Below are 16,868 nucleotides of genomic sequence, written 5' to 3'. Positions count from 1 at the left end.
TCGATGATCTCTTCTGATACATATTAAAATGTTTTCCTGCTTCCCAGGGGGGCCATCACCCTCTTCTGGTGGTAGTTAAGAATAAGTTATATAAGAGGAGGAGGGGGAGTTCCTTTTGCTTCCAAGATTACCCTCTTTTGGCGGAACCTAAGAAGTAGAATTATTCAAGAGAGGGGGGGGGGTGCAATACGAAAAATCTGGTCAGGTACGTCGGAAGTTATTAGGAGAGACGGGGGTGCCATTTTGTGGGATCCCCAATCCCAAGGAGGATGTGTAAAAACAAATAAAACAGATAAAACTAAACTAAAAGTGAGGTTTCGGAAGGGTATTATGATTATTTTTTTGTATTAAGGGAGCCTTGTTTACTGCCTCATGCCAAAACAATTTCCCTGGAAGAGGGAAATGAGGGAAAGAAAAAAGGGAAATTTACCAGGTGTCTAATCCAGAGACTTCCCGAAATCGTTGTTTCAGGTATACAGGTTGGCATCCTCTTGTAGTAATATCGATTCCCCCCAATAAATCTCTCACAACATCCATATACCTTACCCTTTTTTTTACCATTTCGCGTGACGCATTTTTACCCAGTTTCCTCCATTAGTGGTATTCCTCAGCACCAGAAGCTACTATGGAATCAGATAAAAATTGAAAGCCCTATTAATGATCAAGTAAATTACACGAAATGCAAATATTGAAAAGAAAACTTCTATTTTCACAATTTTCTGCAAATTTGGACAGAAGATACTTGACAATAATGTTTATCTGAAAATAACCGACACAAAAGGAATTCGGCAATCAAAAAAAGTCACAATTCAAAAAAAAACTATCAACATCGCAAACCTGACTAGCGTAAAGCCAATTACTTAAAAAAAAGAATGAACATTCTTAATTAAAATTATAACCGTAATTGAAAACAATTAAAATTATAGGCCAAATTTCAAATTCCATTCGCACTAACTTGACTGAAAACTACAACACATAAACACATGTGAAAATCAGTTCCAAATCATTCCTTTCCTTTCATGTGTGCTAATGATTATTTTATTTATAAATTTGCAAAAAAAGCCAAGTAAAAGATACCAGTATATAGCATAGCAGTACCAGTATAAGAGTACCAGTGCATACCGTCGTTTGAATAATTTTTATTCAATCAAACATACTTGTGATCCTATCATGTCTTTGATTTAATTCTAGCCAATCCCAAGATCTTCAAAAACGTTTTTGTCCAAAATTTTTGGCCAATCACAAGGGTTTTAAAGACGTTTTTGTTCAATTTTTGCACCGTCTAGTTTTTGCCTAAGAATTCTTCCATAGAAGCTTTCGACAACTTTTGGAGGGAGGGACAAGGACGAGCTCATAAGAAGTTGTTGAAGTTAAAGAATGTCATAACACATAAGGACAAGGACATACATAGGTTAGGAGGGAGCCTTCACACCCTCCCTGAAATCTTAAATTTTCTTGAAAATCCGGGCACTTTTTATTCAAATGCTTTTTTATTTTTATCCCCTCCCCCTCTCCAAAGAATTTTCGATTATTTGGCCCCTTTCCCCTCAAAAAACAAAAATACTGCGTAGGTACTACATAATTATACATGGAAAGTTGAAAAAAACTTAAAATTTGAAGGTAGCGATTATTAAATTTACAATTTGGCCTATCATTTTCTTTTTATAGAGAGCATATGTAGCTTGGACATCATCAGTAGGCAAGAACCAAAATATTTGAAGCCAATTTTATTGAAGAAAAGAAGCAAAAATATGTTTGGTACATTCTTTAAGCAAAAGGGATACCAATTTGAGAGGAAGAAGACTCAATTTATAATATTTATAGGGAAAAAAGCCTACGCCTGAGGTTTTGCATCGACTTCGATAATTTAAAAATGTTTAATTACGAGACATAGATCGCGTGGTAAAAGCATAAAAAAGTATCTTTAAACAAAATAATTTATCATTTTTTTTCTATAGAGTATTTTTTTGTAAAGAAACAGTATATATCTAATTTTCAGCAAACGTCTGAGCAATTCAGCAATTTAGCACAGTCTGACATTTTAATTTTCAAAATTCCTTTGAAACTGAAATTGCAAAAACAGATTTGGACTCGGCGTAAATTCGGAGACTCTATCAAACATGCCGCCGTAATATTTGAAATTAAATTTTGCAAGCAGCTCCTTTTCACTGAAACTTTTTTTTTAATGTTTAATTTTACTTGTACATCTTAAATTATTGTTGATTCATAATTATTTTCAATTTAATTTTATTTAAATTCTAATTAAATATTTTAGACCGTAAAAAATTGGTTGGCTGTCTTAGAATTTCCATTCTCTGGGAATTGATGTTTCCTGGCACAAAATAGGAGAAAATACCACTAACGCCATCTAGCTTTTGGCGTTTCTTAGCATTTTTTTCAAGCCTTGCGATTTTTTTTTCCAGAAACTGAGATAATACATTTAATATTACATCAATTTTTCTAATTCCACTAATTTGAATTAGTATTACACTGAGAAAATACCCAGAAGCGCCAGATGCTAGTTGGCGTTTGAGACTTTTTTGTCGCCCTTAGCGGCAGTTTCTACTCTTGTAAGTTACCCATACTCTTTGTGCGTGCCATTTAAGCTACCCTAGACCGGCAAAATAAGAAACACGGTTCTTCCATCCCAGCCTTTGTAAAGATTATACTGTAACCATCTAAAAATACCCAAAGATTTTAGGTCATTTATTTAAAATTGTCCCAGCCAAGCCTGATTTGTGACGGGGTTCTTTTTACCACTTGCTATGTAGATCTCTTTGTCTTGCTTAAAAGGGTTTCGAGATTACGGGTTAAAGGGTTACGAGACTGACGATTACGGTTGCACTGCTTTTTTTTGCTTTTCTTTTCATTGCTTAACTTTATACATTTTAAATTTCAAGTCATTAATAATTCATTATTATTTTTAATTTAGTTTTAATTTATTTAAATTCCAATTAAATGTTTTTTAATTTTAACTGAACAATAAAACAAATAAATTGAAAAAATTAAACATTTTTCTGGAATACTGTCCAAACCGAAGTATTTTTTCGACTGTTATTACTAATCCGGTTTTTCACTAAGGTTTTGACTATACGCACTAATTTGACACAGTAACAAATATACAGGCGTAAGCAACTAAGGAACAGGAGGGCAATAACGCCTTACGCACTTTAGTTTTGGGCAAGATTGCAAATAGCACTCATTCTCATGCTTCCTATTCATTTACATTTATTTTTGGGTAGGGGGAGGGCAAGATCACAGAGAATTTTTCGATTACAATTCGAGACACAAGAAACACAATTTTAATACTGAAGATTTCCTGTTCAAAACAGTTTCTACAAGCAAGAAAAGAAGCGACAACGTAGTTTCAGCAAACTCGGACGAAATCGGTTGACCAATCCCAGTCAGGAAAAAATGAAACCTTTTTATCTTGTCACGTGAAGTCTTTTGAAATACCACTACTACCAGCTACTTTTCAACTTGATCAATAATGAATACGAGAAACGCATTTTGTGCAAATTTAAATGGATTGTGCTGTGGTATTTTGTGCTAAGACCTTTACTTAAAAGCAACTACGACCTTTTTCATTGAAAAATTCACAAAAGCAGTAAGTAAGAATATCACAATTGTGTGTGAAAAATAATACATAATTTTTGGTGATAACCCTCCAGAAGGAAATGTGAGACTTCTGTAGGGCCAAAAAAGGGGTTTACTGAATATGAGACACTCTGAAGGATGTAAGGTAGGGCACGGCCAAGGTCAGACGCTCTTTTATACACGAAACGGGAAAGAGACTCTTCAACTTTCGTTTTCTTGAAGTGTGTAGTAGCAACAGTAAATCTACTCAAGAAAGTTCTCAAAAATTTAATCATTAGGGGTTGGTTTTCAAATATTTTATGATAGGGTGAAGTACAACAAAGGGAGTTCAAACAAACAAGAATTAAGAGATTTTCCTTTCATATTTTATCTGAATAATATAATAATACATTTTCAAGCCTCTAACACATGTAAGCATTATTGCGTCTAATGTTGATCGCGTAATGCAAACAACATCTAAAACATAACAGCACAATTTTGTTTATGTGCTTCCCTCCTCCCCAGTAAAAAATATCCTGACCCCCCCCCCATTCCTCCACTAAACTTGAAACTTTTGCGTCTATGGTAACAAAACAGAGGAGAAATTTAACTCAGAGTAGGCAACTTGAGAATTGCTTATATTTAGGAACCTGCCAGTGACACGAAATATTTATAAATTTAGAAGCCTTTTTGAGGAATCGAAACTTCTCTTGGATTAATTCATACTATTTTGGTCACGTGACAGTAGTTGGCAACTTGTTCTTCTGACCGTTACCCCCCCCCCAAAAAAAAAAAGAAATTAATAAAACGACCAATAAATACAATTTATTTACAGAGCTTTATCTTCCTTGTTTATGTGAATTGTTTATAATCTTTAATTCTCTATAAAAAAAAAAAAAAAAAAAAAAAAAAAAAACACACACACCGAATGACAAAAAAATGAAGCCACCCTTTTGCTTAGAACATGGAAAATTTAGAACAAGAAATTTGACAAAAACTAAAATACAAACAAAGACAATTTTCTACAAATCTCATCAATTTTACACACATCTGTACAAAAAGAAATAATTAATAGCCAATGAAAAATCACCTTAAAAAAATTTAATAAACAATCTACATCAACAAAGTGCCCATCATTTTTATTAAGGGGTCGATAACTTGGCTAGGCTCTAAAAGAAGCTATAACTCAATAGAATTGCAACCGAAAGCGGACTTAGTACCACATTCTCACTATCGGCATTTATCATCTCTTTCTCACTAATTATACTTTTATTACCATATCAGCAGAAAAAAAGATAGGTCCTAGAATAGCTGGTTTCTAGTTATGAAAAAAAAAAAAAAAAAAAAAAAAAAAAAAAAAAAAAAAAAAAAAAAAAAAAACGGCGAAAGCGCAAACATTATTTCGGACTTCTATATTTAGACTTGTTCTAAAAATTGCATATTTTATGTTTAATTTTTATTCAGCTTAATTTTGAATTAAATTACTTTCTCCTTGTATCTACTATCATTTTTCGTAATTTTTTTTCCATTCGCTGCTAAGAGTTTGCTAATGAGCTAGCAGCTAAGAGCTGCTAATTGGCGCTGCTAAGAGTTTCACAGAAACTGCGACACAGAGCTTGCGTAGGCTAGATACGAGCTGCAGGCCTGTTAGAGGGCTGCCACTCCATCAATGAGTTCCCTCAAGTTCATTAATAATTCCTTATTTAATAAAGGTATGTAATCCCTGTAAAAAAAAATTCTGAAAACTCACTAGAAATGTAGGTAGTATTGGTCGAATTCAAGATGCAGTTTGATATTAGTCAAGGAAATACCGGACTATTCCTTTAAAATTAGGACTCCTTTAATTGTAAAAACAATTGCCTAATATTTTTTACACCCCTCCCCAGAGCCGAATTAATTCACTAAAAAGGGTAAAACTTTAAGAATTCTAATGCACAGGAGGAGCTTACTCTATCAGGTGGGAAAAGGGGTAAAACCTTGATAATATCACACAACCTATGCCAATGCTTTCAATACATATATTATTTTTATTTTATAATTCTTTTGATTCCTTAATTTTTGGAATAGGTATTTGATAAGTTATTTAACAAAATAAATTTTATGGACCTTAAATTGAGCTATCAACCCCTTAGTATTAATACTGTCTGACGACCCAACATAAAATCATAATTTGACAATTACCCTAGCAAGGCGTATTTGACAAAGTACTTTTTAAAATCAGAGTCGTATCGGCAACATTGGTTGCAGCATTTCAGTTGTATCTCTGCATCGCTAACAAAATGGCAATAAATACTTGCTGAGATAATACATGCGTTGCATGAATTCAATGGCAGGTAAAATCTGTAAAATTATTGTTTAGACCAGTGGTTCTCAACCGTGGTCCACATGGACCCTAGGGGTCCATGTAATATTTCCGGGGGTCCACAGGCAAAACACAACAAATTGGGGGTCCACAATGATATTTTGGGGGTCCATGAAGAAAACCAACTCAGAACGCTCTTTATTTTTAAGAATTCAATTTCTATTGTAATTTACATTATTTTGAATCGGTTTAGTGACCTACTCGGAATGGATATATCGATTTGGGTTTCGATTCCTTTCGAAGTTAATGTTGCCGAAATAGAAATATCTTTTCAAGAGCCCCTCATCGAATTACAAAGTGATGAAATAATGCGTGCAAAATTCAAAGATGGAAAGTACAATATATGGAAAACAAATAATGTTGGTACAAAGTACCCTTTGCTCGGGAATAAAGCGCAGTTTTACGTTATTGCTTTTCCTACATCTTATCTTGTTGAAGCGGTATTTAATCGTGTTTCTCAAATTTTATCACAAGCTCGCAATAGACTTGACATTGTGAAAAGGGGTGATCTTCGACTATCATTAACATCGATAGAACCAAATATAAAGAAACTTGTCGAAAAGCATCAACCATAGGGATCTCACTGAATAAACATGCCTTTTCCTTTTTTTCAATCACACACTTAATTTCAATTGCTTTTTTTTTTTTATCCAGTTTACATAAATAATGTTGGAGTGAATTAAACAGCCTGAGGAGCTCTACTCTCCGTGAGCTTTAATTGCTTGCTAATCGAAGAAACTTGTAGAAACTTGTAACATTGTAGTTGTTATCGCAATAATAGTAATAACAATAATAATAATTATTATTATATTAGAATATTTTATTTGTATTAGATTAGTTTTCATTTAAAAATAAAGCTTAATCGTATGCTATTTGTTTGATAATTAAAACATTAAAATTTATATTAGTGAAGAATAAAAACTTGTTCTTATATCCAATAGCTATGAAGGGGTCCACCAAGATAAAAAGAAGGGAAAAGGGGTCCATGGGGAAATAAAGGTTGAGAACCACTGGTTTAGACGAAAAAGGGCTTGAACCCATTGGCAAAAATAAGCGGGTCTGTAATGATTAAAGACCACCAAGAAGGGATTGGCCACCTGTAGAAAAATTTAATTATAATAGGACAAACTTAAAACAGGCAATTCTAGCGTTTAAAGGGACGATAGCCACTTCTAGACTTTTCTGCTAGCTATGCCACTGTTTAAAGCCAGAGAGACGAAGAATTAAACACAACAATGAAAAAATAAGGCATAACTAAAATAAGAATTTATTTATTGTTATTTTCAAATTAGTTGAAAGAGAATTAAGAGGAAAGCTGAAAAAAAGATGAAAGAAGAACTTATTTTAATGTTCTTTCTTCAAACATTAAGGATTGCAAACAATAACATGAAATAAATAGAATAAGCCAATTTGTTAAAAAAAATTTGGAATAGCTGGAGATAGAAGAAAACAAGACTTTCAAAATATATGCAAATTGTTGTAAGACACCGGATTGCACTTAACACCCTTGGTCAAGGTTTACAAATAAGAGAAGAAAAAATCACTATTGAATCTGCCAAAAAGATATTTGTGCTGAATTTGAAGAGTAGAAAGGACCACAATTGACCTAATTAACAAAGCACGTTCTGAACAACAACAAAAAACTGTTTATCCTTGTGTTTTTGATCTTATCCAAAGACAGCACTAGACTAAATTGTATTCTTTTAAATTTAACTGTAAGATCGTGTCTTTCACTGCGGCAAAGACGAAGCGTATATTCTCAGTATCTGAAAGAGAAAAAGAAAGAATAAAAAAAAGAATAATAAAAAAAACGGATAATTAGATTCTTCAAATACAGCAATAAGGCTCCGATGGCAGGGGAAAATTTCATTCCAGCAGCCAGGATTTACCCTCGATAAAATAAAAATCTTTTTCTGCATAAACCCGTGGCTACATTAGAGTGACACCCATGGATGTGTTACCCGATTAGATACCAGGTAGGGTGATTTGCTAGAAGGTCTCCAATCAATGGTGTAAAACTAATACAACAGTACACTTTAAAAACCAGTTTAGCCTTCTTGAAATTACAGACAATACATATGTATTACAGACGTCCAACTGAAATAATTTATGGTACCAATCGTATTGTATTCGTCTACCCTCAGTTCTCAGCCTTCAAGCACGCATTAGCGCCGTCACACAAAGTCTAAAGGCACCCGGATGCCCAACCCTTTTTTTAACATTAAAAGATAGGGCAAAAAGACATGTACAACGTTGCAAACGCGATACAATTGCACCAATTTCGGTACAATTTAAAAGTTCTGGTGCAATGCGGTAGATCTGGAAATATTTTGGTTCAATACAAATTGTCCTGTATATCCTAGTTTTACTTGTTCCTTTCCTAATCGAATATCTGTTAAAATTCGATTAAAAATCGAATCGTTTATTGAAATTTTTTCTTCTTTGTTGTGGCAAACTTTAAACCTGCTCTTCGTATGGTACACATTAACCTCTTGCAGTACAATTTAGTCGGAAAACTTGTACAGTTTATTTCAAAGCACTGGCAACGCTGCATCTGCATCAGATGCTTTTTGTCTCTGCTTTAAATACATTTTAAGATTTTTGGAGAACAGTGCAAGTACCTATTGCTTCTTTTATACATATTTAATTTGCAAAATAAATCTACAAGGAGTATCAATATAATTTACAAGAACAGTACAACTGGTCATTATTTCTTTGATACGTTGTTAATATATTTCTAATTCACCTTAATTCACAAAAGACATAATGAATTATAAGAAATCTCGAGACTTTGGGGGGAGGGCACAATTATGAATTTGTGCAGGTTTAAAAATTGGCTACTGTGAACGTTTTTGTTTGAGAGCAAACACTAGGAGGAGATCTCACATTAGTGACAATAAAATCAGGCGAGATTTTAACTCACCGATAAAAAGAAACCTTCACTAAGATTTTCTTCAACATCTTTGTATACTATTTACAGCACACACTCTTTCCAATTCGAAATATTATATCACGATATCATGAACTGCGTAAATGACAACCGAGCCAGTGGATAATCGCAAAAATTACTTGAAATCATAAATAGGCACCAGGGGCATCAATTGGGCAACGGGGGAGACATTTACCCCCTAGATTTTTAGCCCGTCCTAGAATTTAAAGGACACCCTTTTCGGCATTTCCATAACAAAAAAATTTCAAAACAAAAAATTGCCACCTCCCCTTCGTGGATTGACGCCATCAATAAGCAAATTATTTATCTTGAATTAGATTTAACGGTAGAAATCCAAGCTTACTGTCTCAGATGGGGAAAACAATTTTCTTTTCAATTTTCTTAAAACAGTTTTCCAAATTCGGATACGTTTGGGATACGTTGTCTAAACTGAAGACGACAAATCGTGGCTACATAGATCACAGTACTAAAGCCACAAATTTATTGCCTGCATAGATACCAGATATGTTTTATTGCTGCATAAAAGAGGGCAGTATGTTTCCTGAGCAGGCACAGAGCCACCAGGTATTTAACAAGAATAGTTGCAATCAATCGGGTAATATTAACAGAGCGGTAGACCTAAATAGCCGGTTTGGCCCGCTTCAAACACCTTTAGAAACATTAGCTGGAAGGTGTGGGAGAGCAAGCGCCAAGAGTTCGCCAAAACACACTGCGAATGAAAAAATGAACAAGTCTATGGTAGCATCCTTTTGGCCAAAAATCCTAACTTTTTTCTTTTTTTTTGCCATTGGCCGAATCTTTTCGTTTCTTCGAGTTATAACATTGTTATTCTTTTTGTGATAGAATCACGGAAGAGCGATACAGCTTCAATATATTTTTTTTTAACAAAACCTTTTAAAAACAAAAATAAAATAAATGATATGGATATTTAAAAACATGAAGGGCTAAAGTAGAGTCAAAATAATCATCATTGCCATTAGTATATTTTCGAAATTTTAAAAAACCCTGCTTATGATTAAAATACAAAAACAAATTCAATACACGATTATTTTTTTTTCATTACAATAAACGGTCTATTAGTTTGTTTTCATTCCGAAATAAAGCAGTATACATGCTGTGGTACCAGACATACCGAAGAAGTGGTACCCTTTAAAAAAAACAAATAGAATTGGTACCAGACTTTGGTCAATTGCGTACACATAGGTATTTTGGAGAAGAAGGGTGTCTTTGAGGGCGTCATTGAAGATGTGGGAGAGCAAACGCAAGGAGTTCGCCAAAACACACATTGCGAATGACAATGAACAAGTCTATGGTAGCCATACTTTTTGGCCTAGATCATAACTTTTTTTTTGCCCTTGGCCAAATCTTTCCGTTTCGGGCCAAAGTTATAATCACGGAAGAGCGATAGAGCTTCAATATATTTATCACTTTTTTTGGGACCAGGTCACTTCGTATGGAAGGAGTTGTAAATACTTTGGGAGAAGACTCAGTCGATTGGAAATCAGAAGTTCCAGTGTCCTTTTGAGAATCAAATATTATTCTAGGCTAATGACCTCCTCTCCCATGCATCGTTTAATTCTTTACCCCCGGCCTTAGCCCCAAAGACATTGAATCATATTTTTAGAAAAAGCAATTTTGTTTACAAATAGCCGGAATGTCCAAAAAACACACTTCAGGGGATTAACGTGACCCCCACTGTCCTTACGACAAAGGGCCCTAAGTTATGCCGGTTGCCAATCTTGTACACATAGGTATTTTAGAGAAGGGGGACGTCTTTGATCCTTGATGTCCGAAAAAGCTATGAAACCTTCAGGGCTGGTTGAGGGGGGTATTTTGAACTGGACCACAAAACACTATGTGGATCCAGATGGTCAACAGGACGTATCTGCAGTATCTCAGGAACCACAAAGGGTAATTAGTTGATACTTTTAGGGCATGTTGAGGGTGATGTTGGGCTAAGTAGAAAACACTACGTTCATCTAAGCTGTCATAAGGGCGTATCTATAGAATCTCAAGATGACTAAGGGTTTCAAGTTTAAACTTCAATTCCGGTTCGACTTCCGGTTTCAAGTTTAAACTTCAATTCCGGTTCGACAATGGGATGTACATGGCTCTCTAGTGCGTTGCCTTTGATTACTCATCAACGATATTTCAAAAGGCAGCATTTTGGACACTACAAGTTTTGAAGAAGATCGAGAAGACTGGAAAATTCGTTTCAAGTTATTTGTTCTGTTATTGATGAACAGTTGTTTGCGCAGGCGCAGATTTTTGCCGTGGTGACAAGAAACACATGATTAGGTTTAGAAAAAACAAAATTACAGCAATTCCTAAATTTGACAAGACGAAAAATTGTTTTGGGGGAATTTTGAAATTTGTCCATTTCGGAAAAAATTGGAAGTTTTGACTCTCTTGGAACCTACTTAAGCTCAGAAAAGCAGATTGGATCAATTGATATTTCACTCAATGAGGCGCCCCAGACTTAATTGAACCACTTTAACTTTCCCTTTGACAAAAAAGTTAAACCATTTGAATTGCAATAGCGTACAGTGTAATATGCATTGTATAAGGTTGCCGCCCAGACAAATATTTTCATACCACCGGTGAAGATAAAATGGTATCAAGTTAAACCATAAATCAATATTTACTGAAATTAAGCTAAATTTGTTTTTTTTTTTTTGCAAAAAAATGATTTAAACGTAATTACTGAACGCTACAAATTAAGCTATATTTACACTTTAAATGCAATATTTATTACGATAGTTACCATTAAGTGTGAATAATGACACGTTGGGGAGTGAGAGATTTTCCCCAGGAGCAAATAGAGCCACGATCGCCAATTGAACCGGCTAAGAGGGTCGTGTGTCTTTGCATACAACATAAGATGGGAGATTTTGTAATGGGAATAAAAGAAATAATTACTATAATATATAAAAAAAAATTATACTTTAAATTAGAAAACTAAACAGAAATACAAGACATCCAAACAAGAGGAAAGAAAATGCAAGTAACAACTTACTTGAGCTAAAGAAAAGAAAATATTTCCAACAGAAAAATTTGACAAATAAGACTGATAAATAATTTTCCGCATTTTTTACTAATTTATTTATCAGAGAGAATGTTTGGTCGCATTCTCTTCAATTACCAAGGAAATCAAAATAATTTGTTACGCCCTTTTGGACCCATCTTAGATCTATTCATGCGCCAAAACCACAATTTTTAAAGAATTTTCTGTTGGGTGTTTCTAAATTATAAAATTTTCAGGGCAATACCACATTTTCGTCAATGTTTCCACGTTGAACCGAGAATATAAGTAAGAGAAACTAATTATTTAAATTTCACAGCCTGTTTCGTCCGTTATAATCCAAACATCAACCACCTGTTGATCCCTCAAGGGACAGCTACAGCCTGTTGAGCTGTTTGGTAACACATTTTATAACTGATTTCCCATCCGCGTTTCTTTTTTTTTTTAATCTGGTGCCCATTACTACCAAAAGCGGAGCGACCTGCATAATTTCCATTATAAATAAATCCCTAATTGTTTTCTAATTTTATAAGATACATTAGGCTGTTGGAACTTTCAATTAATCAATTCAAAAAAACAGAATTCATTTTCACTATCCTTGGTACTCCAAAATTCAAAGTTTAACGAATTCATTATAATTGAAAAGACAATTCCTTCCAATTTGTGAAAATGTAATGATACTGTCAGACCTAACCAGATAAATAAGCAATAGAGAAGACTGTCACAAATGTCATTGTAAAACTGTTTCTAAAAAGAAAAGCAGATAAATTGAAAAAGTCCCTAAGAACGCAAATGATCATTAAGTATTATTTTTTCATCTAACTTTATTCTTAAACGGCGGATAACTACAAAGTTGGCCCCTTCTATACACATTCTTAATAAAAGAGGCTAACGACGACAAGAATTTGGGTGCTTTTCCGGTGGTTTTTTTTTTTTTTTTTTTTTTTTTTTTTTTTTAGATCACTAAGAATGACTAAAATTAAGAATGACTAATTGTATTTTTAGGTCAATAAGAATTGCTAAAATTTGGGTGCTTTTCCAGTGTTTTTTTTTTTAGATCACTAAGAATGACTAAAATTAGGAATGACTAATTGTATTTTTAGATCAATAAGAATTACTAAAATTTGGGCGCTTTTCCAGTGTTTTTTTTTAGATCACTAAGAATGACTAAAATTAAAATGACTAATTGTATTTTTAGATCAATAAGAATTACTAAAATTTGGGTGTTTTTCCAGTGTTTTTTTTTTAGATCACTAAGAATGACTAAAATTAAGAATCACTAATTGTATTTTTTAGATCGCCAAGAATGAACAAAATTTGGGTGCTTTTCCAGTTTTTTTTTTATCACCAAGAATGACTAAAATTTGAATGACTAAAATTAAGAATGATTAATTGCATTTTTTTTATCACTAAGAGTGACTAAAATTTGAATGACTAAAATTAAGAATGATTAATTGTATTTTTTAGATCACTAAGAATGAATAGAATTTGAAGACTAAAATTAATAAAGACTAGTTGTATTTTTTAAATCACTAAGAATGACTAAAATTTGGGTGGTTTTCTGGTGTTTTTTAGATCACTAAGAATGACTAAAATTAAGAATGACAAATTGTATTTTTTAGATCACTAATAATGACTAAAATTTGGGTGCTTTTTTGGTGTTTTGGAAGGAAATAGTAACAAAAATATATAACAAAAATACAAGCAAGTAATAAACAATACAACAACAAAAACATTTAATTATCGTCGATAACAGTTGGCTCCTGGGATAAAACCGGTGAAAATTAAGTTTGAGATAAATAGAGACTCTTTTCAAAAAATTGAGAGACTCAAAAATTGAGAGACTCAAAAAGAGACTCAAAAAGTTCGTTCTTTTGAAAGCAGGATTGGAATTTCACACAGAAGACCTAATCACGTGGAATTGACTGATCAACTTCAAATTTCAACTTTTTTTTCAACTTCAGATTTTATTTAGTATTCACAAATAATTAAATAAAATCAACAACACTTAAACACTGAAGAAAACTTACGGCTAAGGCTAATGGCTAATAATTTTACACAGAAATGTTCTAAATGCTGAGATGCCTAATCAGGTTTGAAAGTACTGAAGACAGTGAAAATGAAATCTGGTTCTTTGAATTAGTTAGTTAAGTTAAATGGCTGTTCGAATTACTTATTCAGGCACATATCTTTAAAAAATTAGAAAAAATTGGAAATTCAACATTCAGTGAAAATGAAAAAAAATTAGAAAAACAAAAAGCAAAAAATGTTAGGAACATCAGCATAAATAAGTTAAAATGAAATGGCACCAAATTGCTAAAGAAGGCGTAGTTTTTCTTCTAAGGTGTGTTTATCTCTGGGAAACAGGGCACTGTTAATGTTTGAATTCTTACGGACGAAAAGCGTTGTCAAATTTTTTTGCTAAATAGTTTTACTATTCATTTGACGGTTCTATGTGGCAACTCAAAGACAAATTTGGAACTGCCTTAAAATCTTTATAACTTTGAAACGGTCAAAAGAAAAACCTTGGAAAATCAAAGCTTTCAGGCATTAATAGACCAAAGTGGGCCCGACAGCCAAAAACTGTTTTAATTTTAGTGTCCTTGGTACTTTAAGAAGACATGGTTGTTTATCACTTGAGTGTGGGGTATAGTAGTTCATTTTAGCAAGAATAATAAGCCCATTAGGAAATCTTCAACTGTTTTGAAATCAAGGAAACACAATTAACTTCAGTGTTCCAAGTCCTATTTATAGAAAATAGGAAAGATAGATTCATTGAGAGAGAGGAAGAGTGTGTGAGTGAGTGAGCAAGCGAGGAGAGATAAAGAGAAAGAGAAAGAGAGAAAGAGAAGGGAAAGAGGAGAAGAGAGAGAGAGAGAGAGGAGAGAGAGAGAGAGAGAGGAGAGAGAGAGGAGAGAGGAGAGAGAGAGAGAGAGAGAAAGAGAGAGAGAGAGGGAGAGGGAGGGAGAGAGAGAGAGGGGAGAGAGAGGAGGGAGAGAGAGAGAGAGAGAGAGAGAGAGAGAGAGAGAGAGAGAGAGAGAGAGAGAGAGAGAGAGAGAGAGAGAGAGAGAGAGGAGAGAGAGAGAGAGAGAGAGAGAGAGAGAGAGAGAGAGAGAGAGAGACCAACCTGTTGCACAAGTGAAATGTGAGTAGATAATCTTGTCACTATCGGGATTCAAGTCAACAAACATCCGCAAAATGAACTCACGCGCAGCAATAGCATCTCTCTGTGGACCTGAAGAAAGAAAACAAAATTTGAGTCCTCATTTCGTTTTTACAAGCAACATTTCCTGTGTTATCTATCACTTGATAATTTTATACAAAGTAACTTGATTACTGCCGACAGAGCAATATACGAGAGTAGTTGCTACCAGTAAGCACGATAGACACCAATTCTCTAGATACTGCATAGCTTCACAAACTAAGGAACAGTTAATTGTGCTTATCCCAGACGCAGGTTGTGATAAAAATCACAAGGGTTTTGCGTTGGCATCTTTCGACAGATGCAACGCTCAAGGTCAGCAGGCATCGTCACTCAACTCCGTACAGCTGACTAAAGCAAACTAAAATAGTGTCTCCATTAGGTTAACCTAACTGTTCTATCTACAAGATTTAGTCCTATCAACACCATACCATGAGCCAGATACATAAAATCTCAGTAATTTTGCTATCCTTCTTGCAACTTCTTATATATTTTTTTTTCATAATTTGTCTTTTTTTCGAAAAAATTTAAATTTTCCACCACCCCAGAAATGGATTCCGGCGTACGTGCCTGCGAAAAATCACTAGCATCAAACATCGAAATATCCAATTATTCTACAATTATAATAATCTATCTGTTTTGATTTATTCTAACTGATTAACAAATTGCTTTTTTAAATCACCAAATACCAGATATTTTATCTTTGTTATTTGAACATATAAGCATATTAATTTACAATAACTACAGACAGTTCAATTCAATGCAACTTATTTCCAAAACAGGCAGCGGACAAGCCGAATAGTCGTCAAAACATAAATATATATACAATCCATAGTCAACACTTATGAAATAATTTAAAATAATTTTAATCGTCCACTTAAAATCAGTACACAATAACTGACTAGTCAATATATAATAAAATATAACTTAACGAACTAAAGCAGCGGACAGCTTGAGTTTTGACGAGCTTCTTATGCTTTTTCTTCCGTGGTGCTGTCTAAAGTTTCTTAGTGTGTTTGAAGTGGGTGAAACCGGTTATTCTTCCGGTTGAAACCGGTTATTTAGACCCCCCCCCCCCCAATCACTTTTATCGTCATTTTTGTTGGATGTTTGGTGGCCGTTTACCTTCTCTCATATTAAAATAATTCTTCAATATTAACTGGTATTTATTCAGATAATAAATCAGTGGTTAAATATAGACCATGAAATAATCAATTTAAAGCCATCTTTAAACCCCATTTCGTGGCCCATTTTGAACATTGTAAAGCTCTAAGCTAGCACCATTCAGCTTTTTATGTGCTTTTTTTAGCTTTTTAAGCTTTTATAATTTTTTAACAAAAATTATAGATGAGATCGGAATTATGAAAATCGGAGAGATGGACTCTACCACCACCTCCTCCTTCCCTTCCAGCATACATGCCAGATAAGGATTACATACAGATTCTTTTTTAAGGAGGGAGAGGAATATGTCTCCCCGATTCTCACGATTAAAATTCCTCGTGATTATTTTTCAATATTTCCACCTCCTCCCTCCCAGCATACATGCCAAATAAGGATTATATGCAGATTCTTTTTAAGGAGGGAGAGGAATATGTCTCCCCGATTCTCACGATTAAATTTCCTCGTGATTATTATTCAATATTTCCACCTCCTCCCTCCCAGCATACATGCCAAATAAGGATTATAAACAGATTCTTTTTGAGGGGGAGAGAGGAACGTGTCAATATTTCACGATTACAATTTCCTTATGGTTACT

General features: G+C 33.8%; 1 protein-coding gene across 1 annotated transcript; it reads right to left on the bottom strand.

Annotated features, from left to right (window-relative positions):
- Nucleotides 1-688: 688 nt before the first annotated feature.
- Nucleotides 689-15,145, bottom strand: LOC136041748 (guanine nucleotide-binding protein G(q) subunit alpha; the record flags this gene model as incomplete). Its single annotated transcript, XM_065726503.1, is given in 2 exon segments — nucleotides 689-7,704; nucleotides 15,038-15,145. Coding segments are annotated over 2 exon segments (191 nt in total), but the record flags the coding sequence as incomplete, so codon positions are not given.
- Nucleotides 15,146-16,868: the final 1,723 nt, after the last annotated feature.

This window comes from Artemia franciscana, unplaced genomic scaffold (assembly GCF_032884065.1).
Source record: "Artemia franciscana unplaced genomic scaffold, ASM3288406v1 PGA_scaffold_36, whole genome shotgun sequence".
Taxonomy (NCBI): Eukaryota; Metazoa; Arthropoda; class Branchiopoda; order Anostraca; family Artemiidae; genus Artemia; species Artemia franciscana.
This window is presented reverse-complemented; position numbering and strand designations above follow the sequence as displayed.